Genomic DNA, 21,577 nt, shown 5'->3' with positions numbered 1-21,577 from the left:
CTGCCAAGGAGGAGTATTGCGGTTCGCTATGCATTGGCTAGGTTTGTGACAGTCATCCATCTTCAAAAAGCAGGCCGAGAAGAAGACGAGCACAGAGGCAACACCAACCGCTTTAGCGTTGACGTCGAAGATAAATCGGCATCCAGTTGTTAACATCTGTGAAATCCCATGTCGTTTTAACTAGTCTCCACGAACTGGCATTCACATCGAAGCATCTTATTTAAAGTCACGCATGTACAAGACAATCGATTTCAACTTATCTTCGTACCCAAGACTAAAGAGTTCCCGCCAGTCGCCAGGAGAGTCGGTTATACCCAGTTTCACATCGAGAAACGAAGAGATCTTATGTACGGATTAAAAACCTTGTATTGACAATGTCATCCTCCTCATCTCCAATATCGTCCCGCGCAGCTTTCGGGGCTGGTTCCATGCATCCGCCTCTCATCATTGTAGAAGCCCAATCTATCCAAACGCCTTGCAAATTCAAACACAATGAAAAAGGCCATTCCCTTCCCAAAGTTGTCACCCTTTGTTGGTGGGCGAAGGGTATTACCAACCCTCACCAGGGTTTCGTCTCGCCCTGGCACTGCCACGGAAATAGTCGTATTGTGCCGGATCGGTGTCCTCGTTTTGTGCCAAGTTGCTGTAGCCTTGTGGCCCGCCACCCAAGGCGCCCGTGGATGGTCCGGGGCTGTGAGAAGGATGAGGAATAACCGGAGTCATGCGTCCAGATCCAGGGGCCGCAGCGTTATTGATGAGCCCAAGCCCTGACGAACTCCCGTTATCTTGCGAGTACATCGGGGTGCGAGACCGGCTGGGTACATCTGACCCCATCATCGGCTGTTGAGCAAACCCGCCACCTGGAGGGCCTCGGAATCCCTGGTAGCTCGTGTCGCTGGGGTTGCGGTTCTTGGCACCAGCGAAGGGAGTTGACCGGCCGGATAGAGGTGTGCCAGGTCTCGAACCGTGGTCGCTACCGTCGCCCATGGAACCAGGGGTACCTGGTCGCATAATCTCGCCCTGGCGTCCGTAGATCTCACCTCCACCGTGATCCTCCGCGAATTCTGCCCTGTTCTTGTAATATCCAAAGTCCATCTGATTCTCCGAGACGATTTCGAATCCAGGCATATTGTTGTTGGCAGTCTTTCCAGGTCGTCCACCCTGCATGGGGTCAAGCGCATACATATCCGAATAACCGCTGACGCTCATCATATCGCCTGCGTTCGCCTCCCGGCCATCAGACAGCCTTCCTTTGTAAATGGCGGGGAGAAGGTTCTGAGCCTTAGAGTGCACCATGGGAGTGATAAGAGGCTTGTACAAGGCTGGGTGGCCAAAGCGGCTGGCCAGTCGGTCGCTGCGGTTTCGGCTCTCCTTCTGAGGGCCAGTCTCGCTGTGTCTAACGGCGTCGTGGGTGCTGTAATAGCGCATCTTCTCATCGAAGGCCTTGGAGCAATAGATCTTGAAACCCAACATGAGGAAGGGCAATGGGACCACTGAGAAGAACATGACATGCTGGTTATCGCCCTTGACCCAGCAAGTAAGCATGATCACGAGGTTGGCAAGCATTGTGGCAAAGATGAATCGGTTGAAGACGACACGCCAAAACATGCCGCCAGACTCAGTCTTGGTCACAAAGCGGTACAATATGAGGTACTTCTTGAGGTATGAGTCGATGGTGAAGTATAGGGCTGTGGCGATGAGGACAAGGGGCTGGATTCCGGCGAAGCACATCGTAACGGTGGCGTAGTAGAGGAAGTAGTTGTAGTACTCGGCGTATTGGAAGGGAGGCGGCGCCGTCAGTTCGATCAACTCTCTGGGGGTAGGGCTCGCAAATTTCTTGAGGAAAAAGGCCTGGACCAAGGGCCACAATTGGGCAAGATCGATGGCTGCACCGAGTTGTCGCTGTAACAGATATGTCACCCAGAAAACACTGTTGTTGCAAAGCGCGATGAATAGCAAGTTGGCGTAATTCTCATCGACGACAGCCTGCCATGCGTCATTGCCGTTCCGGACCTTCTCAATGACACCAACAACGTAGGTCCAGGCAGGGCTGTAGATGGAAAAGACAATCAGGTTGTTGAAGACGAAGAAGGCATATAGCTTGGCCAAAACGTGCCTCTCCCGTCCAGTCTTAGTTTGGTCACCAGACTTGATCGAGAGACGACGGAAGATCATAGGGAGAACTAGGTAAACACCTGACATGAGCGCGGGTGAGAGAATACCTTGGACCACACCCCAGAATGTGGTATTGGCCGAAAGCGACTTATTAAACGCGTCCCACACGTATGCCAGGTTGGACAAGTTGACCAAGAAAATGGCAATCATGGCGTTGGGAACAATCCAGAGGAGAGTGAGGACGACGACCCACAGGCCGTTGAACCATCGCTTGCGACTTCGGGTGGAACTAGAAAGAACCATGTTATCCCAAATGATGTCGTTGGGCCGGGGCGCCAGCATAATGGTCGTGCCGACGGGCTTCTTCTTGCGGCAGGCATAGGCAATATTGTGAGTCTCGATAATGTCCGAGTAACTGGCGAAACCGTAGGGCATGGAGCCACGTTTGTCCACGCCGGAGCGGACCTCCCTGATCTCTATTTCGAGGTCGCGAATACGTTGGGTGTGGTACTCGATGGCGTCGACCTTCTGGTTCTTAGGATACGTGCCATAGGATCGGTCCTTTTTCGAGGGTCTGCACATGGGCCGGGCCGGGGGGATATTGTCTGGGTTCTTGAGGTACTTGGCGAGGATTGCCTCGAGTTTGCGGACTGCATGGTCGTGTTGCGCAATGAGGTTTGGCAGGTCCTTGACGTTGCGCGCGACGGCGGTTCGGGCGAATGAGGCGTTGGGTGCAACCTCGTCGATGAGTCTTGCGATTCCTTCGTCACTACGGCCCTTCTTGGGGATATCGAACAACTAGAAGGGAATGGGTGAGCCAGCGCAAAGGGCAGTTGGGATAGTAGACTCGACCTACCATCAGGGTCCGGGAATGGAGACTAGTCTGGTATTCCTCAGTTTCGAAATACTTTCTTCGCAGTTGGAGAATCTTCCTATAGTTCCACCAGAGGTAACTGGCGACGATAATGTTGAACACCCAAGCAATCACAACCTGGGCCCAGACAGCGGACTCCTTGACATCGAGGGGGGTGATCTTGGTCACCCATTGAGTGTCGGTAATTTGTCCGGTGGATGAGAAGTTGGAGATGTGAATGGGCAGGAGGATTCCGACGCCGGTGACTGACAGAGTCAAGAACATGTTGCGGCACATTCGAACGAAGCGGAGGAAGACGGTAGCATCCATGCCAATCGAGTGCATGAGCTGCTCCTCCTTTGTTCCCCAGACAGTTGCGATCCACGACCAGGGGGCCTTTCCGAGCGGAGGAGGGGCATGCTTCTCATCGGCGTGCTTGAGTTTGGGCGCATAGACGGCCTGGTTGTAGGGGCGAAGGAGAGAGAAGATGATGGCGGTAAAGACGGTGAATCCCAGTGAGATGCCCAAGGCGGAATACATGGAGGCAGCTTGAAGCTAATTTGTCTAATTAGCGATTATGTTCAGGATATCCATCGACGTCACGGCGGCATACCGAATCGGACCAAGGATTTTTCAGCAGGTCCAGCAGCTTGGCAGCTCCGTTCTTCTCCTCGTCGCGGCCAGCCAGGAGGCCGGCCATATTGTTGAGAGACATGGCGGCGATTGCTCCGCCAGAGGCGAAGAAGAGCTCGATGTATGCTCAGTTAAGGGTCGGGGTGATATCAATCGGTTCGGATATATCGAAGCCCTCTTGGCCAACAGGCGTGGACCAGAAACGATCGTATCGTATCGTATCGGATTAGATCGTGTAGGGAGATGAACGAGTGACGAGGGGCTCGGGTCGCGTCGTATGAGAGCAGCGTCCTTGGTGCTGTTACCGAGAGTCGTGGCGAGGCGAATTAGATGTCGTCTAACAAAGAATACGTCGAAACGAGGGTGAACCGCTGATGCAAGAGGCGAGCGCGTCGGGGGTCAGGAGGGCGCCACAGTCCGCCAGGTGACCCTGGAGGAAAAATGCAGACAAAGCACAGAAAAAAGAAGGACGCTGGTGATGTTCCAGATCGGCCTAGCCAACGGCCCGAGGTCTATGGGTCTCGAAAGGGGCTCGAGGATATAGCGAGAGGCGGAGGGATTGAGTAGAGGGAGGGAGTAGGGGAGAGAGGAAGAAGAACGAGGGAACAGGTTCGATGGTGTAGGGCTGGGGAATTCAAGGCGCCATGACATGGGATGGGATGGGGATGGGTTGGGATGGATCCATCCATCATCATGGGGATTGGGGGTGTGAAGAGAGATCCATTCATGGGGATGGGATGGAACTGCGACGGTATGTGCTGATCGCACTGTATTTCGGGCCGGGTCTCCCTCAACAAGACAGTGCGGGATACGCAGGGGGCGACCCGCGCCAACAAAACGCCAGGCGGGCAGCAGGCGGGCAGCCGGCGGGCGGTACGTACCCTTACCCGTGCCGCACTCTGCCGGCACTACCGTGTCTGCAGCGCTGCACCTCAAACCTCCAGCACGGTGGGCGAGCCCGCTACGGGCGCTGAAGCCGCTATAAGCCTGCGGGCCGGGCATAAGCTCACTGCGCTGTAAGCCAGGCCTCTCCCCATCTGGAACTCCAGCAGCCCGCCAGCCCGCCACTCCTCGCCGTCCGGTGACACTTTGCCCCAAGCGACCGGGTCACGGTGGTGAAGGGGGCCGGCGATGGGTGTAGGGAGCGCGCTGGCTGCTGGCTGCTGGCGTTGCCCGCTCCGCTAGTAAAGCCCGAACGCTCGCCACGCCGGGCGCTGGTTGGCCTCCGGACACACAGCTGCACCCCGACCCCTGGTTCGGCGCTGGGCCCGGATGGCTGCTAGCTGGCCGCCCTGGCAGCGACCACTGGGGACCGGTGCTATTTTTGACGGGCTCACGGGGGACCCGCTCCAGAGGACTCCAGCGGTCTTGTGGCGCCAGTCAGCGTTGCGGCTGGCCACAATGGGAGACGGCGCTGAGAGTCCGCATCGTCCCCTATCTGCTGGCAGCAGGACCACCAACCCCTGCATCTGCTCGCCCGCCAGTAGGAAGCCTGCTGATGGGATAATGTGGCGGGCCTAAAGCTGGGGTGGGCTGGGATGGAGGGAATCGCGGATTTGAATACGAAGGACTTTTTCGTCTTGGTGCCAATGCAAGAGCATGGGGGGGTAAAGGCGGCTTGCCCGGATCAAGCCGATGTCTTTTTTTGGTGGCCAAGGACTTGTCATTCCTGATTGAGGACGGGATGGACGTGCTAGGATTCTCAAGGAACGGAAAGCTTTTCTTGATCCAGCAGTGATGCGCACTTTTGGCCGGAGTCTTAAGTGTGTGCGATGTCGTACAGAATGTGGGATGTGGCGGCGTGGGGTCTTCGCGTGTGGCCCAGTCTTTGACCCTCCCTTTTAGCTGGCTCGCACGACATGTTCCAAGATACGGGAGTCAGTCTTCTTCTTCGTCCCTCTTCGTCGTTCGGTCCAAGGACGAAACGCCAGGGGTACGTGATGTACATCTGCAGTAGTACCAATAATACAACGTAGCAGCACGCTACGGCAAGAACTGTAGCCGACAGCCAGGGTGGTGACTTGAAGGATCCAACGGCTGACGGGCTCATCCAAGCCGCATTGAACGACAATTCCATGGCTGCTGATGACAGCAATGCTAAATAAAATACCCAATAAAAGTTTCCAATAACACAACAAGCGAGCTGCTGCACCGGCTAGCTCACGTCTCACGTTATCACTCTACTCTCTAATGAGCTTAATTAAGACTTTGATGTTCGTATTCAACAAAACACAGCACCTTAACTTTGTGTCTTCGTGTATGCGTCCGGATTGCTGAGACGGGAAGCAATCAAGTTCTGACTGGCTGGTTGGTCTTTTGCCACCACCCCCACTGGAACCCGCCAAGGTTCAGGTACCGGAAAGTCAATCTAGGCGGGAAGAAAAAAGCACTCGCAATCGATTACTGCTCCATTGCGACACGACACGCCAAAGAACTGCCTAAACATCCGGGGCCTTTTTTTCTTCCTTTTTTTTGCCTCAGGACTGACTCCACAGTATGAAATCTCATGGGTTTACATCGGTCCTACAGTGCACCTCCCTATGAGGACGGCTTCGTCGCCGAACGACGGGTTCTACCTACTTTGAGGCTGCTCACGTGCTCATCTCATATGGCTGAAAGGATATATCCTCTGGGACTTAAGGATAGAGAATTCAAGCCGAAAGGACTAGAGAACCGCAGGGGCCTCTGGAATGTCCACTCTCTTCCCATCTATCCGCCTGCTGATCTCCCAGGCGAGGCAAACTCCCGGTAAAGAAACCAAACAAGGGCTCGCCCGACCAGGCCAAGCTGGACGAACCACCAAGCGACGCGTGGATCTCGGCTCCAAACTTGCAGGGGAAAAGCGACTCAGTCCAGTCGAGTAAGCTCTTCTCGCGCGTCTCCAGCCCATCCGTTTCAGACTCGGCGGGCAGCACGCTTCCCGGGGTTTGCATTGCATTGGGTGGAGCTCGAAACGTCAGCGCTTTGGCCCGTATGGATGCACACAGATCGCAGGGGGAAAGAAAAATTGACGAAAGTCCTCGGGGCCCCGGCTCTTCCATGCCACCGAGACGAGGAAACGGGTGACGATGGGCCCCTGGCAGTCGCGCAGTCGCCCGTTTGGCGTTTCGCGGGTTTTCCGTGGGATGGGATCGATTCCCCGGGCTCCGGGCGTCTAGGGCTCTGCAGGGCCGACATATCCACCAGCTTGGTCCGCGAGACGCCATCATGCCAGGCACAGGCACGCACCAGAAGCCACCCGTGGCCGAAACCGCAGGGTCTCCAGTTGACGTCAAGGATCAGCAAAGGGGCAAGCACTGCATCTCTCTCTCTCTCTGGCTCGGCGGTAGGCCAAATCAAGCGCCAGCAGACATGCGATGAACGCATCCCAGCCCCGAAGAAACCCTCTGAGACGCCCGATCGCGCCCCACGACGGGGACTGCGTGGCTGAGTCCACGTACGTTCCTGGCGTACGCATCTGCAACGGCGCAATCCAGTTCGCTGCTTCGCCTAACACGCGCGGAGGGGGGACGGTCTTCGCATGACGACACCCTTCTTCCCTCCACCTGGATTACCCAAGATGGCGGCTTTGACCGATGCGTCTCCCTGCGGGACGGGCCAGCTTTGGACCTTGGCCGTGGCGAAACGTCCCAGCTAGATTGAACAGCCGGACCGTGCCTATTCGAGAACCCGTTTCCAACACAGGTTGTCCTGGATTGAACGCAATAATATGTGCCAAATATATACCGTGTATGTAGATTGGCGCAGTCTAACTAGCCAAGACACCCGGGAGGAAGAGTCTTGGCAATATTCTGCCTACCCTAGACCTTTTATACGAGGAGCTAGCAAAGGTCCTCAACATCTGCCATACCCTCTGGTCTGATCTAGGTGACTAGTTCGCTGCCAATAGGCCACCCATCGGTTGTTGATGTCGTCAACTTCATTTGGGACTTATGAGATCAGTTCCGAAATTCACTTTTCGTTTTTGCTTGTTCACCATGCTTTGACATCGCTTCCTCACGAACCCATCCAACTACACGCTTAACTCCCGTAGGATAGACAGATGAAATAACCGATTTTGCTACTCCCAAAAGACACGAATATACAACCCAAATTCCAGATAGAGCTCAGGAAAGCCACTCTGTTTCCATGACCCAAACCTGCCATTTTCGCCTGCACCCGCACAAATTCATACCAGTTCACTTGAGTCGTCACTCACGTAGTAAGTTGATGGACAGCCCATCGGGCCGCTTCGTTGCATGATGATCATCTAGACCTCGACCGGTCCCTGGCTACGAGTCTTCCGCGCCGTCCTGCCAACCACCGGAGCAGTTTTCTTCTCGCGCTTCGCCTTAGCGCCCTTGCCGTTGGGGACTGCTGGAGCCGGGGCATCATCGACACGGGCTTTCTTGTCGGAGCGCGCATCCGAGCCGGACTTGTCCTCGGAGGAGGAATCGCCGTTGGTTGTGGTGGAAGATGGCTCTTCTTCGAGCTTGCGCTTCTCTCGTGAAGCGGACTCACTGGAGTTGGAGGACGGGAGAGCACCTGTCATCTCAACGTCATCGCTGGTGCCGTTGGTTGCTGTTTCAGCTGGCTTGTCGGTGATGGACTCGCTATCCTTTGTAGACTCCGCCGGGGTGGACTCGGGTTCCTTGAGCCCGAGGATGAAGGGGGGATCTTCCTGGGGTTTCTCCTTGGGCTCCTCGTCAATCCTCAGCTCAGGTCGCGGTGTGCCCCCGGCTGGAGTGCTGTTGTTGAGGGGGGTCTGTGGCACCGACATGACCTCGACGGGCTTGGGCACCTTCAGAACAGGCTTTGCGCCATCCTCGGGTTTCTTCTCATCGGCCTTCTTCTCTTCGGGCTTGGGGTCCTCCGAAGTAGGCACCGCAGCCTGGGCCTCTGGCGCTGTGGGCGCAGGCTCACCAACTGGAAGGGGAGCAACATGTCAGCGAAGTGTCTTACAAGCCGGCAGCGCGCAGCGGGCCATGGTGGGACGGTTTCTTTGTATCAATAAACGGCCAATTGGACTAGACTGGACAAAACAAGGATCATGATGATGGCTCGCATGGTGTGTATACCTTTGTCGATGGCGGGAGCGATTCCGTCGGACATGACGATGACGTAAGAGGAGCTGTCGCAGGTGGCGATATTGCTGGGCGCAAGCTTGAATATGGCACGGAGGGCGTCTACGGGGTTCGTAGGGACACGGGGGAGCGATGCGACACGGTCTCGGGGTCGTAGGGGCCGAGATGAGGACGAATTGTGAAGATGGAGGGAGGAAGTGAGGTTGGGGGATGGCTACGGAGGACGGAGTGAGGTTGGCCGGCAGAGCACGAGGTCACGACGGTGCCACAGGGTAGCAAGCTACTCATACCTACTGTGCTGTACCTCGCCAGAGACAGTCAAGAGCAGCTCCAAGCTGGCGGGTGGCACAAGGGTTTGGCCCGGAGACACACAAGTCGCTCATCGGCGAGACTGCTGCGCGGAGGAACCTGGGAGAACCTGGGAAGAACCTGGGAAGAACTTGCGCCTGCGCCAGAGCCCGCGGGAAGAGCCAGCCAGAAGCCGTGGTCAGCATGGAGCTCTCCGGCTCGGGGGGCGAGGACTGTCTCCATTGCTGCATCGGGCTAAAGCACGCGGCCCCATCAGCGGGCGAGCCGTCCGAGGGCGCTGGAGCACAGTGTCGCGGGCCTGGTGGCAGCTGGGCACGGCGACGTTGCGGACTGTGAGACTGGCGCAGTTTGAAGGCGGGTGTGACGGTGTGAACTCTGAGCATCGAGACGGAGAGGGTCGACAGCAGAGCAGCTGAGGATGGATGGAGTTGCAGTTGCGGGGAAGCTTGGTCTCGGCGGTGGAGCCGGCAGGCCGAGCAGAGCGCCAAAAGCCACCGATCTGGGAGGGGCCAGGCGCCGGAGCCAGTCAGAGGCAGCGAGGCCGGCTGCAGTGGTTGGACAAGAGGCGACGGGGGCTCGGTAGTCGACGATGATGTGCTGCTGCAGTGCTGGAGTGCTGCAGCTCGTGGTCATGCTTCTTTGCTTCGTTTGCTGCCCTTTGCTTGGTCAATTGCGGACATTTATGGCCGATTGGACACCTCCGACGCTGCCCACGGAGACTCGGGGAGGGGAAGACCGCGGACCCGTTGCAGATGGAGGGAGACCAGGCGAACGAACCACTGTTGCCACTGTCCCTCAGCAGGATCTGCCTGGGAAACGATAGCCATCGGCTGAAGGGAATGGTGAGCTAACAGGGCCAGCAGCTCTATCGATTTGGGTCATCTCTAAACTAGGAAAAGCTGCCCGGCCTGTCCACCGTGGACCGTTGTCCATCCCGCCTCAGTTCCGTGTCTCACCCGCCACAGGCAAGCCACGCTCCCCACGTGCTGCACCAGCCACAGCCGCATTTTCAGGGGTTGCAATCTGCAATCTGGCTCCCATCGTCAATGGGCTTAGTCATCCATCTTCAGCTTCAAGCCCAAGTGTCCTCCTTTTAGAGTGGCTCGACGCGGTGGGAAGGCCAACCTACGCGATCAACCGACTCTCCACGTTCTTTTGTCCCCCGCGATCCCGACCTCCGATCCCACCTCCAGGTCTCTCCGAAACTGCTTCCTGCTTCCTCGAACCGGCCGTCCCGTTTTCCCTCCCGCTGCTGCTTCCTCCAACCTTCACAATGGCCAAATCCTCCCAGAACAAGTACTCGGTTATCCTGCCGACGTACAATGAGCGCAAGAACCTCCCTATCGTGGCGTGGTTGCTGAACCGCACCTTCACTGAGCAGTAAGCTTCCCTCTGGGTCTTGGAGAACCACCAATATCCGGCGCACGGTTGCTGACCCGTTTCCTAGGAACCTCGACTGGGAACTCATCATCGTCGACGACGGCTCCCCCGATGGCACTCAGGAGGTCGCTCAGCAGCTCATCAAGGCCTACTCGCCGCACGTCGTCCTCAAGCCCCGTGCTGGCAAGCTCGGTCTCGGCACGGCCTACGTCCACGGCTTGCAGTTCGTGACTGGCAACTTCGTCATCATCATGGACGCCGACTTCAGCCACCACCCCAAGTTCATCCCCGAGATGATTGCCCTGCAGGCCAAGGGCAACTACGACATTGTAACCGGAACCCGCTACGCTGGCAACGGCGGTGTCTACGGCTGGGACCTCAAGCGCAAGTTCGTCAGCCGCGGCGCCAACCTCTTCGCCGATACCGTCCTGCGCCCCGGCGTCAGCGACCTGACGGGCAGCTTCCGCCTCTACCGCAAGGCCGTTCTCGAGAAGGCCATCGCCACCACCGAGAGCAAGGGCTACAGCTTCCAGATGGAGCTTATGGTCCGCGCCAAGGCCATGGGCGCCACTGTTGCCGAGGTGCCCATCTCCTTTGTCGACCGAGTGTACGGTGAGAGCAAGCTGGGCGGTGACGAGATTGTCCAGTATGCTCAGGGTGTCTTTTCGCTGTGGCTCAAGGTATAAAAGAACCAGATGAAGGAGATGTATGAACAAAAGGGACATATCTTGTTGGATTGGGGCGTTTCGGCGGGAAGTATAGTACCGTTTAATCTAATACCACGTTTCTTCGGCCCCTTCTTTTCCTCAATCTTGATGCCAATTTCTCCATTTATATTGCCATGTCTTGAATTTGATCTTACATATCTAGCGCCACCCTGCAGGTCTTACATGTTTCGTCCTCCCGTCACCATGATAGTCTGCCCCGTCACATAAGAGAACAGCGGGCTTGCTACAGCCAGGACACTGCTCGCAGCCTCGGCCGGGGTGCCAGGCCTCCGCAGCGCAATATCCGCATACATGGCATCTCCCGCCGCCGCCGCGGCTGCTGAGGGGATACCGAGGGCAATCTTCTCGCCCGCGGGACCCGCGATGAAGGCGCCGTTCTCTTTGGCGGCCGTCAGTCGCGTGAGGATGTGCCCGAAGGCGATGGTGTTGGAGCGCACGCCGAACGCGGGCCCCCACTCCTTGGCGATGGTCTTGGTGAAGCCCGTGACGCCCGCCTTGGCCAGCGCGTAGTTGAGCTGGCCCGCGTTGCCGTGGACGCCCGACGTGGACGAGATGTTGATGATGCATCGCGGCGCGCCGTCCTTGACGCGGAAGTAAGGCGCCGCGGCGCGCACCAGCGTGAAGGGCGCGGTGCAGTGCAGGGCGATGATGGTCTCCCACTGCTTGTCCGTCATCTTGTGGATGACGCCGTCCCACGTGTAGCCGGCGTTGTTGACAATGATGTTGATCTTGCCGTTGCCAAAGTCGGCCGCCTTCTTGACCAGCGCCTTGATGTATTCGGAATCGAGGACGTCGCCTGCTACGGCAATGGCCTGGCCGCCGCTCTTGTTGATGGCCTCAGCCACAGCGGCGGACTTCTCTGTTGGTTGTAAGTCAGGCGCATTCACACTCGCACCACACAAGGGCACTCACTCTCGTCAATATCCGCCACGACAACCTTCGCGCCCTCATTCGCAAACAACCGCGCAGCCTCGGCGCCAATGCCCTGTCCGCTACCGGTGATGATGGCGACTTGACCGGCCAACATACCCTTGGGGTAGTTGAGGTGACTGGTGATCTGGCTAACACGGTCCGACATGATGGGCGAGCTGTGATTAGTGATTATTCCGAGCCTGAAGATCTAGAAAATTGCAAGAGATGCGGTTATCGAGTATGACAACCTTTTTGCGCTACTCAATTATAGACGCGGATTTATGAGCTTGCGGTAGAGACGAGGTCGTCTGAGCTGCCGAGGTTCCCCGCGGCTTCGGGTTTACCGTCTTCGGGCCGTGTGGGGTAAAAGTGGCGGGGGAGATTGAGCTCGGCGCCGGCCATGAGCTGAATTCCCTTTTGGAGAGGCGCACCCGGTGCCGATGGAGTAATTCCCAAGGTAAAAAGATACCAATGGCCCGGACTTCTTGCCTTGGGATTATGTCTACATTTGCTATTGCCAAGGACGATCACTTCGTGTGATAGACCTGATCTTAGCGTTGCTGTTCTTCACAACGCTGGATACACATCTCGAAAGCCAGAACACAACATAATAGCAAAATAGCATTAATGCATCATTCATAAATCTAAAGCTTAAAGTCTGCGTTCGTCTTCTCCCATCCCGCCGCAGAAGGCTCCATCCTAGCAGCCCGCTCCGTCAGCTTGAGCTTCATATTGCGATTCTTCTCCGTGCACAACTCGTACATAGTCGACAGATTAAACAGTAGCGTATGAGAGGACAGACCCGAATCAACTAGTCCTTCGAGAATTTCCCGTCCCTAGATTTGTTAGCGTTGGGTTATAGTCAATAGGCGCTCACACGTACCTCGTGTATCCGCCCTAGGTACAGCAGGCAAACGCCCATGTTGACGCCGACCATCTCGTCGTCCGTTGTTTCTTTCAGGTCCTTCCATCTCTCCAGTGCAGACTCGTACTCTGCGTCTGCCATGTCGCACAGCGCCAGAATGATCATCTCCGCATCCTGACCGTCGCCGGCACCGCGCTGCGCACATTCCCTTGCGCTCTCCGAGTTGCCCAGGTGCAGCCACAGCAGGGCCTTGGCCAGCGCCATCTTACCATCGCCCCGGTCCCGGAGGGTGCTGAGGTGGTGCGCGGCGCCGGTGAGGTCGTCCATCTCGATGAGGGCACCAGCGACCTGGATCCCGAGGTCGTGGAGGCGGGCCTTCCAGAGCTCCCTTGCCGAGTTGTCGTGCTGAGCCGAGGCTTTGGCGATGTTGTCTCGGGCCTCCCGCGCGAGGTCGTGGTAGCTCATGACAGCCCGTCGGGGGTCGCCAAAGCCAAGGGCTTGGAGGCGGACGTTGAGAACCCGGAGCTCCCAAGGGACCAGGTGCTCACCGGTCGCTTCATCGACATATGTTCGGATGTCGTTGAGATCCTCCAGGGCCTTGACCTCCTGCGCAGCTAAAGGAGTGGAATCAATCAACGTCAGGCATGCCAGGCGGGTGTACAACAGTCCGAAGATCTTCTTAGAATCCGTAGGGTTGATGCCCCCGCTGGCGCCAGATCCCGTCAACTCCTGGACTGCAGCAATAGCCGCTGCTCGAAAATGCCCATTTGCCAACAGTTCCTCCAGAGGCGCCTCCGGACCGGGCTGCTTTGGCGAGTTGCGGAATGCGACAGGCACATTCAGGGGAGTGAGGGGGTGGTAGATCTCTGGACGGAGCAGGAATGCGAAGTTCTTGGCGCGGGCCTCGCCGAGCTGGGGGACCGGCGATGCTACGGATGAGCGAGCAGGTGGTGATGAGATCCTGGACCGATGTGGTGGTGTCCGTTGGACGGGTTGCGCGGCGCTTTGGAGAGCTGCTATTAGTGGGTCACTGGGATGTGTGAGATGGAGGTGAGACTCAAAGTGGGTGAGGGAGGATGGCGTACTCGTCGGCATCGAGAGGCCCTTTAGTAGAGGACCTGGGTCTAGCTAAGGGACTGTCAGTCGGTCTGAGCGAGGTTTAGAGGTTTGGCGATGGCCATGTCTCCGGAATCATGGCGGGCATTGTACTGCTCGAGATGACGTTGCAGAGGGGCAACTTGCTCCGGTCTCGCGTGCGCCATCAGATTTCCAGGCCGGACATTAACATACCCTTAGTGACTGACTTGTTTCTTGAATGTCCTTTGCCTGGTGTCCCTGGTGGGTCACTCATGATTTCTGGTCTATGGTTGGCGATGAGATCGTTGTCGCGTTTGAGTTGGTGAGTTGGCGTGGTGTTGTACCTGGCGGATAATCATCGGTAAACGTCTCACTCAGTGCTTGACAACCCACAGTAGCTTTCTTCTGGCCGCGATGCCAATGCGCCAACAACGCTGATGAATGATGAAATAAGATTGAAGCATAGTCATGTTTCTCTTGGTACTCTGTAGTGTCTCAAGTGAATCATTTGTACTAACGTCTAAGATATGCTGTCTGTCCGAGAGACACCAAAAACATCTCACCGGGTCTTTGCCTGGTTTAACGGCCCCTAAGCTCCTTACATCTGCCAGTTTACCACTGCACGTCCAGAGGTAAGGTAGGTAAAGAGCAACCAATAGGCGATTAGAAGTAAGCAGTGAATCACTCCAAGCACTTCTCTAATGGATCCTCTCTTTTTGAATCTCTCGCATGACATCCACTGCACCTTGTTCTATGATCTTCGCTTTCTCCTCATTCCAGACCCTCCCTTGAGCATTCAGAAAACAAGATGCCACAGCCGAAGCGGCAATGTAAGCGCGTCAAGCTCACCAATTCGGGTATGAATGATTATTTTCCCAGAAGACGTCGCATCGCTAATAGCGCCGGTAGAACCCGAAGAATCCCCCGTTGAAAAACTCGCCCCCAATGGCGATGTCATTCTCGTTGTTGGCACGGAAAAGAAGAGGATACAGATCCATTCAGACTTCCTATGCCTAGTCTCTCCCAACTTCAATACCATGCTTCAAAATCAGTCTACCATGCCCCATGACTCTCGCGGGGTGTGTCAGGTGGAGCTCCCCGACGACGATGGCCAGGCCGTGTCGCTGCTCCTCCGCGCCCTCTACGGAGGAGACCCTCAGCTGGACAGTCTGAAGCCAAAAGAAATCTAGCAGATTTCTATGTTGGCGAAAAAGTACGCCATGACTCCTCGGGTTTCCAGGCAGGCTTTTATATGGTTGTACTGTCCCGTGAAAGACCCAGACGAATTCTGGTGGCTCCTGAATGCAGCTTATGTTCTTGAATGTCCTCTTCCATTCCACTCCACAAGCAAAAAAGTTTTCAAATTTGCTGACATTTCGCTTCTTCAATTGGCAAGTGGGACAACGGACGTTTTACTGGGTTTTCGGCTGGCTTGTAAGTACCTTTGGCATCAGCCCACCTCTGAATGGAAAGGGCTTACATTGAATAGTGGCCTTGGAGGAGCTCCGGGCGTTCAAACCGCTAGGGAGGGGACTCTGTCTACATTGTTTCAAGACCGCAACAACAAAGTTTCTGGATCGTGGTCCGCGATGCCCAGATCCCTCGCTTCACTCCATCAAATAGGACGCGTGGACCGTCATAACCCCCCCACACGTCCAAGACAGCCAGAGGATACAAGCTCAGCGAAAGTTGGAGTTCGCAAGTCCATAACCCAAACCAAGGATAATTATTTTTGCAGTTTTCTTGGGTTTCTACTATGACGCTGCTATCCTTCTACGTCCGTGTGATGGCAAAATCTGAAGCTAGCTACCACAATACATTATGACGTCTGGATGCTTTGATCGCAATGGCTCATCTAAGACCAGGTCCTCCGACAAATGCTGCTTCCATGATCTTTGATGGACATTCCTGAGGAGGAGGGTCTTTGGTTTGCTTCTGTGGCTGAATCCGCAAATGGCCATAGAAAACTTGTTAGTTCCAAGAGAATCGTATCTACTTGGATCTTCTGTTGACATTGACATCGTTGCCGTGTCCGGGATCGGAAATTGTGACAATGCCTGGTCTCTGTTACTGGGCTGGAACACTGCAAACAGGCACAGTGTGTTTGTCCACTTGACGGCTGGATACAGCTGGCAACCATGCAGGTGGTGAAAGAAAGCAGTGAATCATTGGCCTGTCAGCAGTGGTGCCTGAACACTCGCCTTCTCGCACCGATTTTTCAGATCCCTTTTGTCCTTTATCCTCTCATCTTCACTGTTGCTTGGTTCCATTTCTGCCAAGCCACGCCATCGAGGAGGCAAGATGTCCGCACATGTGCATCGTGACGGTGCCGCCGGGCCCAGTGCTCTTGGTATGGATAATGCTGTCCTCCGGCGATCTTGCATTGCTAATGGAGCCTCTAGAAGCTACCGAAATTTTGGCCGCCGACGAGTCCTCATCCTCAAGCGGAGCTTCCGGGACAAACGAATCTACAGAGATCAGCGACCTTTTGATTGAGATGCTCGATCCCGATAGCGACGTGATCCTCTTTGTTGGCAAGGAAAGAAAAATGATCTGGGCATATTCAAACTTTCTTCGTGCGATCTCCCCTCGCTTCCAGGAGATGCTGCAAGAATATCCTGGCCCACGTTACGACGATGAGAAGGGTTTGAGGCCTATGTGTGTGAAGTCGCTCCCAGACGATGACGCCGATTCCATGACGCGGCTTCTTCGTGCCCTTTCGGGAGTAGACCCTGGCATGGATGAGCCAAAGCCAAGAGAAATCCAAAAGATCGGCGAGTTGGCGGACAAGTACGCAATGGTCTCTCGCCTAACCTACGCAGGATCCTATTGGCTTCGGGACCGCAATATAGAAGACCCTGCAGATTACTGGTATCTCCTGATTGCCGCGTATAATTTCAGACTTCGGGAACCATTCAAAAGGTTCAGCAAGGCACTGATCACGCGGCATGGAAGGATGAGTTCATCTCTCCTAAAACCTGCCACTGAGACACCGGGAACTGTGTCAGGTTTCCGACTAGCTTGTGAGTATTTTTGACAAAACTTTTGGCTCTGCCTGAACAAAGTCTGACATTGGGATAGTAGCCATCGAGGAGCGTCGGCATTGGCATGCCGTTAACATGTACCGCGAAATCCTGGGGCTCTGCTTAGATTGCTTCGAAAACGGCGAAAGTGCTTTTCCTGGTGAAAACGGTAGTTGTGACGTCTGCGGAGCCAACTGTGCCTGAAGCACTGTTGTCCACCTTTCGATCATGGATGGCATACTCAAGGGAGACGGATGATGGGGGGCAAAAGCCCATGACGCAAGACGAGGATAATGTTTGTGCAATTGTGTTCGATTTATCCCTGAGAAACTGGCATCTATGTACGTTTGGAATGGGTCATGTCCAAATTGTAGTAGACATTGTGGTGTCCAGCTCAGTTTGACTTCTCAACACAAGCGTAATGAAACACACTGAGAACAGAACGCTTGCTATGATTCCATACTTCATGCTTCAAGGTTGTTCCTCGAGAGGGGGCCGTTCCATTCCAATGATGTAGACAGGGTCTCTATTGTAGATCTGAATGACTTCATGGTCAATCTGATTGCACCTCATGACCATCCTGTTAATCGTATGCTAGGATGTTGAGACCTTTGGTATTGAGAAATCGCAAGCTGATCTCCTCTCGGACTCTGATCTAGCTTGTCTCCTTTCAGTGGATGGATGGGACTCCGCTCAGTTACGCCAGCAGCACGGCGCTGACCTAGGGCCCAGGCAGGGACGTCGACCCGATGGCGAACATACGAATCTGTTTGCGAAGGTTTTTTTTCTTTTTTTTTTTCGGAATATTTTCCTTAGATTGTCGAAGGCCTCGGCAGCACTCTCCGCTACGTGTTGCATGTTTAGTTTCCATGTGGTCAACTGACCCTGATAGCTTATACACTGGTAAGTCTCGCTGGGGTAGAGTTGACACCATCTGTGTCGAGGATCCGAGGTAAATCGACGGCGTGGCTGACTGGGAGATGCTCTTCGTCGCCGATCTGGCGGGAGCAAGGGACTCATGGGCTGTGGAAGGATGAACGGTGGGCGACTTCCGCGGACGCCGCCTTTGTCACGATTTACCGTCGGATCGGAAAACTCCAGAGTCGTGATGAAGTCGGGTACATCTCAACGTCTTCAGGGCCTTATCCAGGGCGGTCCTGTGTCGGCGCATCTAGAGGAAGCCAGTGAAGTGGACGTCCGAGATTTAGTGTTTACAATAATAGATCACGGCGAAAATAGAAGACGATGAAGTCATGGTACAACGGGAATAAGAAACTTGAATGCCGAACTGTAAATTTGCCAATTCTGCTTTTCGTTTGTGTTCTATGTCTGCATTTCACCACCAAGCCAGTAACCACTGCATGTTTTTTTTTAAAACTCCCCCAAACCATAGTTCCATAACTTCCCATTTTAGCCTTGCTTGTTAATTAGCTCGCGCATGTTATCCCGAGCATGCTCCAGAATGAACGACGCAGGGCCCTTGTAGTGCTTAGGCTTGTGGTGTTCGTCTAGCCCATCCGTATCGTCCTGAGCTGTCGCTTCTGCCATTGACCCAGCCGCGGCAATCTCCAAATATCTGTCCCGGTCGTATCCCTGCACGCCGATGCAAACGAGAACGCCGCTATACTTGAGCAAGAGGGCGTTCAAAATAAGGCGGCACATACGTCCATTGCCGTCAACAAAGGGGTGGATGTTGACAAAAGTGTGGCTGTACTTGGCCGCTAGGGAAACAGGGTCGATCTCCCCTGAATCAACAGCCCACTGGATATCGTCATCAAGTGATCGGATCATGGCCCGCATTGCGCCGGGAACTAGGCGGGGATCCATGAACTGGTTGAGACCGGCGCTCACGTCGCATTCCCGGTAGACGCCGCTGTACTCTGTCCATGACATGCCTTGTTCGGCATCGACTTTATGTGTCAAAATGCGGTGCGTTTGGAGGATAATGTCTTCGGAAAGGGCCTCGTTGTTGATGCAGACTGTGGTGAAATGTAGCTGGCGGCTTTGGCATGCTGGGTGATCTCGTGATAGCTTCGAAGAACGGTGTCATAATTGGGGGGATTCTGCGCCAGATCGCGTTCCAGGACCCTGTAATATGAGTCGCCTTCCTCTATTTCGGGAATTTGGTCCCCTCGAAATATCGGTCGGCATAGCGCATGGGTGATGTCGCGCCCGCCTCCAGCGCCTTCGATCATGTTGGAGCCGAAAACCATGCGCCCGAGGGGATTTTCTAGATACCGTTCGAAGGACCCCATTCGTAGCGGAGGGGAACAATATACGGTTGTAATTTGCAACTTGAGCTCCTCGTAAAGGTCATCCGGATCGACGTCATCGTCGAGGACGTTGTAGTCATATGCATCATCCATCACAATGCGAAAAGGGGTGGTCGCCCCGAAAGATCGGACTTGGATGGATCGGACGAGGTCGGTCGGCGCCATTTCTGTGGTTGTTTTCCGACAAGAGCTGAAAGGAGGAATGGGAGGATGATGCAGTTGACCGTCGAGAAATTCGCAGACTACGAGAATGCCCGCGCCTAAATACTGAAGTTGACAGGGTTTTAAAGGACGGTTCCCGCGAAAGGCAAGAACTACCACCTTGGTAGTGTTTGACACAACCTTGATGGGTCTAAACTCCTAATCCTAATTCCTTCTATCCATAAGGGTATTGTTAAATGTTTAGGTCATCATTATGCCATAAGAAATATGTTGATTCATGGATGGTTAAGAGATGCGTTATATGTCACTGTCTGCTGCAAGTTCACAACGCTGGGTTTTGAAGGCTTCGGGTGTAAGAATAAATTTGGGCATTCACAATCACGTAAACGAAAGCAGGCATTTGATATGGCCACCCAACTCATTTATCTGACATCGTGACAGTTCCCGGCATCCACGTATGGTGAGAATAGCACTAGCATTGGTGGACGAACAATAAAAGCCAAGCAGGGCATTGTCCCTCGCGGTGGTCAAGATTCCCCTCTAGGTAGGCAGTTGCCAACAGCTGTCAACGTGACGTATGATTGAAGAAGAACGATGCCGACAGCGAGGGTCCAGCTGGCAAGAGCCTCTATTTTCCGCGCACTTCCTTTTGAGCAAACACTGTTCTGCCACTTACCGTGAATCACCTTGCAGTGAGTCACGAGTGATTCGTTTTCCGCTCACTTTTCTTTTCTTTTCTTATCTTCTCACCTTTTCTCACATTCTCTCGCCGTCTCCGCTCCTTCTCCCATCCCACACAGAGATCTTCCTATTCCTCCATACTTTCTTCTACTACGGCATCACACCCACCTGAGTATGGCAAAGCGCAAACACGACGCCATTTCATCCACCATGACAGCGGATTCAGAGGCTAAGGCCGTCGAAAAAATCGCTCCTGATGGAGATGTGGTTTTCAGTCTAGAAAACGGTGCGACATGTGTTCAAGTAAGCTCAGGCGTTATGAAATCTGCCTCTCCAGTCTTCGCCGCCATGCTTGGACCGAATTTCAAGGAAGGCCACGCGTTAGCCACCCACCACGCTCAACCAATCGAGATCCCGCTACCAGACGATGATCCAAAAGGCTTCATCCTCATCTGCCGCATCCTCCACTTTCAACGGGGCTTGAGAGAGCAGGTTCCGACTTTGACGGACTTACTTCATGTCCGGCCGGTGGCAGACAAATACGACCTGCTAGATCCCATATCCCTCCGCGTCGAAGCGTGGATCAAGAAGCTCGTGTCTAATGTACATGGCGCTGTTCATGGGCCACTGCCTCCAATTTCCTTCCAGACAGGAAGCGATGTGATCCAGGCACAAACGGTGTCGGATGAAGAGAAGGGTTACAGCCTGGACATTTCTGACACTTTTCTTCTCTTAATCCTGTGTTATGAGTTCGGGGCCCAGGATGATTTCCGAGTCATCAGTCAACGCATCATGCGGGAGCACATTGGCTCGTTCATCACTCTCGCCACCAACACTGAACCCATAAGTCGAGGATTGGTCGATACTGGAACCCTTTACTTGCTCGCAGGTCAGTACCAGGTTGAAATTAATTTCTCTTTTATTCTTACATGCGTGTATTAATGATGTCCCATTGCAGGCGCGCTACAAACGAAAAGAGCCCATCTACTTGCGAAGCTTTCGAATTTTCTCCAGATGGGGATGTTCAACCACCTAATAGATGATCCCCACCTTGAACCAGAACACGTGGTCCAATACTTCGACCTTTTTAATGGGTACCATGACGGTGCTTGGGCCATATTCGAAGACTCAGACACAGGAGGATTTTTGTCACTTCATGAGGTTTTAATTTGCCTCGCGAATCTCCGACCGAACGACTTCCCAGATATGGATGAAACATGTCGAAGTTCCATTGAAAACCTCCTAAAGACCGAAGTCGAAGAGATAGGGGAAGACGTAGCGGGTCTTTGCTTGATTTGCGTTCGGAAAGGCCTTGTTGAATGTGATAGCAATCACGATGTGACTTCTTCTTGACGGAAGAATTGGGGATCCATGGCTCTGAAATGCTCATTTCATAATTTCGTCGCTAGATATAGATATGCGTCACTCAAACGTCTTTTGATTTCTGCATCTTTGTCATCGTGTTGCAAGTTTGTTACTCTACTCCCATGCCAAGGCAATGAT

General features: G+C 54.5%; 13 protein-coding genes across 13 annotated transcripts; 7 read left to right on the top strand and 6 right to left on the bottom strand.

Moving 5' to 3' along the window:
• Nucleotides 1-453: 453 nt before the first annotated feature.
• BGZ61DRAFT_98889 (uncharacterized protein) lies at nucleotides 454-3,841 on the bottom strand. Its single transcript, XM_046257302.1, has 3 exons — nucleotides 3,582-3,841; nucleotides 2,972-3,523; nucleotides 454-2,913 (listed from the first exon to the last, which is right to left on the bottom strand). Exons 1-3 carry the CDS (start codon nucleotides 3,681-3,683, stop codon nucleotides 550-552), a joined length of 3,018 nt encoding a protein of 1,005 aa, XP_046099986.1. The 5' UTR covers nucleotides 3,684-3,841; the 3' UTR covers nucleotides 454-549.
• On the top strand, nucleotides 3,842-5,706 carry BGZ61DRAFT_554899 (uncharacterized protein; the record flags this gene model as incomplete). Its single annotated transcript, XM_046255593.1, has 5 exons — nucleotides 3,842-4,352; nucleotides 4,525-4,617; nucleotides 4,787-5,084; nucleotides 5,385-5,534; nucleotides 5,581-5,706. Exons 1-5 carry the CDS (start codon nucleotides 4,246-4,248, stop codon nucleotides 5,704-5,706), a joined length of 774 nt encoding a protein of 257 aa, XP_046099985.1. The 5' UTR covers nucleotides 3,842-4,245.
• A 109-nt stretch (nucleotides 5,707-5,815) lies between these two features.
• Nucleotides 5,816-6,993, bottom strand: BGZ61DRAFT_98875 (uncharacterized protein). The gene has a single exon (XM_046257300.1). It carries the CDS (start codon nucleotides 6,808-6,810, stop codon nucleotides 6,253-6,255), a length of 558 nt encoding a protein of 185 aa, XP_046099984.1. The 5' UTR covers nucleotides 6,811-6,993; the 3' UTR covers nucleotides 5,816-6,252.
• A 601-nt stretch (nucleotides 6,994-7,594) lies between these two features.
• Nucleotides 7,595-8,823, bottom strand: BGZ61DRAFT_98883 (uncharacterized protein). Its single transcript, XM_046257301.1, has 2 exons — nucleotides 8,659-8,823; nucleotides 7,595-8,506 (listed from the first exon to the last, which is right to left on the bottom strand). The coding sequence occupies exons 1-2, from the start codon at nucleotides 8,690-8,692 to the stop codon at nucleotides 7,851-7,853; spliced, it is 690 nt and encodes a 229-aa protein (XP_046099983.1). The 5' UTR covers nucleotides 8,693-8,823; the 3' UTR covers nucleotides 7,595-7,850.
• Nucleotides 8,824-9,465: 642 nt separating this feature from the next.
• BGZ61DRAFT_458177 (uncharacterized protein) lies at nucleotides 9,466-9,972 on the top strand. Its single transcript, XM_046246721.1, has one exon. The coding sequence runs from the start codon at nucleotides 9,563-9,565 to the stop codon at nucleotides 9,794-9,796; it is 234 nt and encodes a 77-aa protein (XP_046099982.1). The 5' UTR covers nucleotides 9,466-9,562; the 3' UTR covers nucleotides 9,797-9,972.
• Nucleotides 9,973-11,146, top strand: BGZ61DRAFT_458175 (nucleotide-diphospho-sugar transferase). Its single transcript, XM_046246720.1, has 2 exons — nucleotides 9,973-10,353; nucleotides 10,421-11,146. Exons 1-2 carry the CDS (start codon nucleotides 10,247-10,249, stop codon nucleotides 11,037-11,039), a joined length of 726 nt encoding a protein of 241 aa, XP_046099981.1. The 5' UTR covers nucleotides 9,973-10,246; the 3' UTR covers nucleotides 11,040-11,146.
• Nucleotides 11,146-12,446, bottom strand: BGZ61DRAFT_520878 (uncharacterized protein). The gene is made up of 2 exons (XM_046252469.1): nucleotides 11,994-12,446; nucleotides 11,146-11,940 (listed from the first exon to the last, which is right to left on the bottom strand). Exons 1-2 carry the CDS (start codon nucleotides 12,157-12,159, stop codon nucleotides 11,240-11,242), a joined length of 867 nt encoding a protein of 288 aa, XP_046099980.1. The 5' UTR covers nucleotides 12,160-12,446; the 3' UTR covers nucleotides 11,146-11,239.
• Nucleotides 12,447-12,601: 155 nt separating this feature from the next.
• Nucleotides 12,602-14,291, bottom strand: BGZ61DRAFT_458173 (uncharacterized protein). Its single transcript, XM_046246719.1, has 4 exons — nucleotides 14,149-14,291; nucleotides 13,944-13,986; nucleotides 12,877-13,888; nucleotides 12,602-12,829 (listed from the first exon to the last, which is right to left on the bottom strand). The coding sequence occupies exons 1-4, from the start codon at nucleotides 14,207-14,209 to the stop codon at nucleotides 12,638-12,640; spliced, it is 1,308 nt and encodes a 435-aa protein (XP_046099979.1). The 5' UTR covers nucleotides 14,210-14,291; the 3' UTR covers nucleotides 12,602-12,637.
• Nucleotides 14,292-14,743: 452 nt separating this feature from the next.
• Nucleotides 14,744-15,125, top strand: BGZ61DRAFT_536313 (uncharacterized protein; the record flags this gene model as incomplete). Its single annotated transcript, XM_046254383.1, has 2 exons — nucleotides 14,744-14,792; nucleotides 14,845-15,125. The coding sequence occupies 2 exons, from the start codon at nucleotides 14,744-14,746 to the stop codon at nucleotides 15,123-15,125; spliced, it is 330 nt and encodes a 109-aa protein (XP_046099978.1).
• Nucleotides 15,044-15,648, top strand: BGZ61DRAFT_98829 (uncharacterized protein). Its single transcript, XM_046257299.1, has 2 exons — nucleotides 15,044-15,369; nucleotides 15,425-15,648. Exons 1-2 carry the CDS (start codon nucleotides 15,135-15,137, stop codon nucleotides 15,556-15,558), a joined length of 369 nt encoding a protein of 122 aa, XP_046099977.1. The 5' UTR covers nucleotides 15,044-15,134; the 3' UTR covers nucleotides 15,559-15,648.
• A 588-nt stretch (nucleotides 15,649-16,236) lies between these two features.
• BGZ61DRAFT_554894 (uncharacterized protein) lies at nucleotides 16,237-17,343 on the top strand (the record flags this gene model as incomplete). The annotated part of the gene is made up of 3 exons (XM_046255592.1): nucleotides 16,237-16,285; nucleotides 16,338-16,958; nucleotides 17,017-17,343. The coding sequence occupies 3 exons, from the start codon at nucleotides 16,237-16,239 to the stop codon at nucleotides 17,160-17,162; spliced, it is 816 nt and encodes a 271-aa protein (XP_046099976.1). The 3' UTR covers nucleotides 17,163-17,343.
• Nucleotides 17,344-18,368: 1,025 nt separating this feature from the next.
• On the bottom strand, nucleotides 18,369-19,324 carry BGZ61DRAFT_496982 (fido domain-containing protein; the record flags this gene model as incomplete). Its single annotated transcript, XM_046251080.1, has 2 exons — nucleotides 18,369-18,953; nucleotides 19,001-19,324. The coding sequence occupies 2 exons, from the start codon at nucleotides 19,322-19,324 to the stop codon at nucleotides 18,369-18,371; spliced, it is 909 nt and encodes a 302-aa protein (XP_046099975.1).
• A 960-nt stretch (nucleotides 19,325-20,284) lies between these two features.
• On the top strand, nucleotides 20,285-21,502 carry BGZ61DRAFT_591336 (uncharacterized protein; the record flags this gene model as incomplete). The annotated part of the gene is made up of 2 exons (XM_046256679.1): nucleotides 20,285-20,963; nucleotides 21,033-21,502. The coding sequence occupies 2 exons, from the start codon at nucleotides 20,285-20,287 to the stop codon at nucleotides 21,425-21,427; spliced, it is 1,074 nt and encodes a 357-aa protein (XP_046099974.1). The 3' UTR covers nucleotides 21,428-21,502.
• Between the last annotated feature and the right edge of the window lie 75 nt (nucleotides 21,503-21,577).

This window comes from Ilyonectria robusta, assembly GCF_021365365.1.
Source record: "Ilyonectria robusta strain PMI_751 chromosome Unknown BGZ61scaffold_20, whole genome shotgun sequence".
Taxonomy (NCBI): domain Eukaryota; kingdom Fungi; phylum Ascomycota; class Sordariomycetes; order Hypocreales; family Nectriaceae; genus Ilyonectria; species Ilyonectria robusta.
The sequence above is the reverse complement of the archived record's forward strand: the minus strand, read 5'-3'. Positions and strand labels throughout refer to the sequence as shown.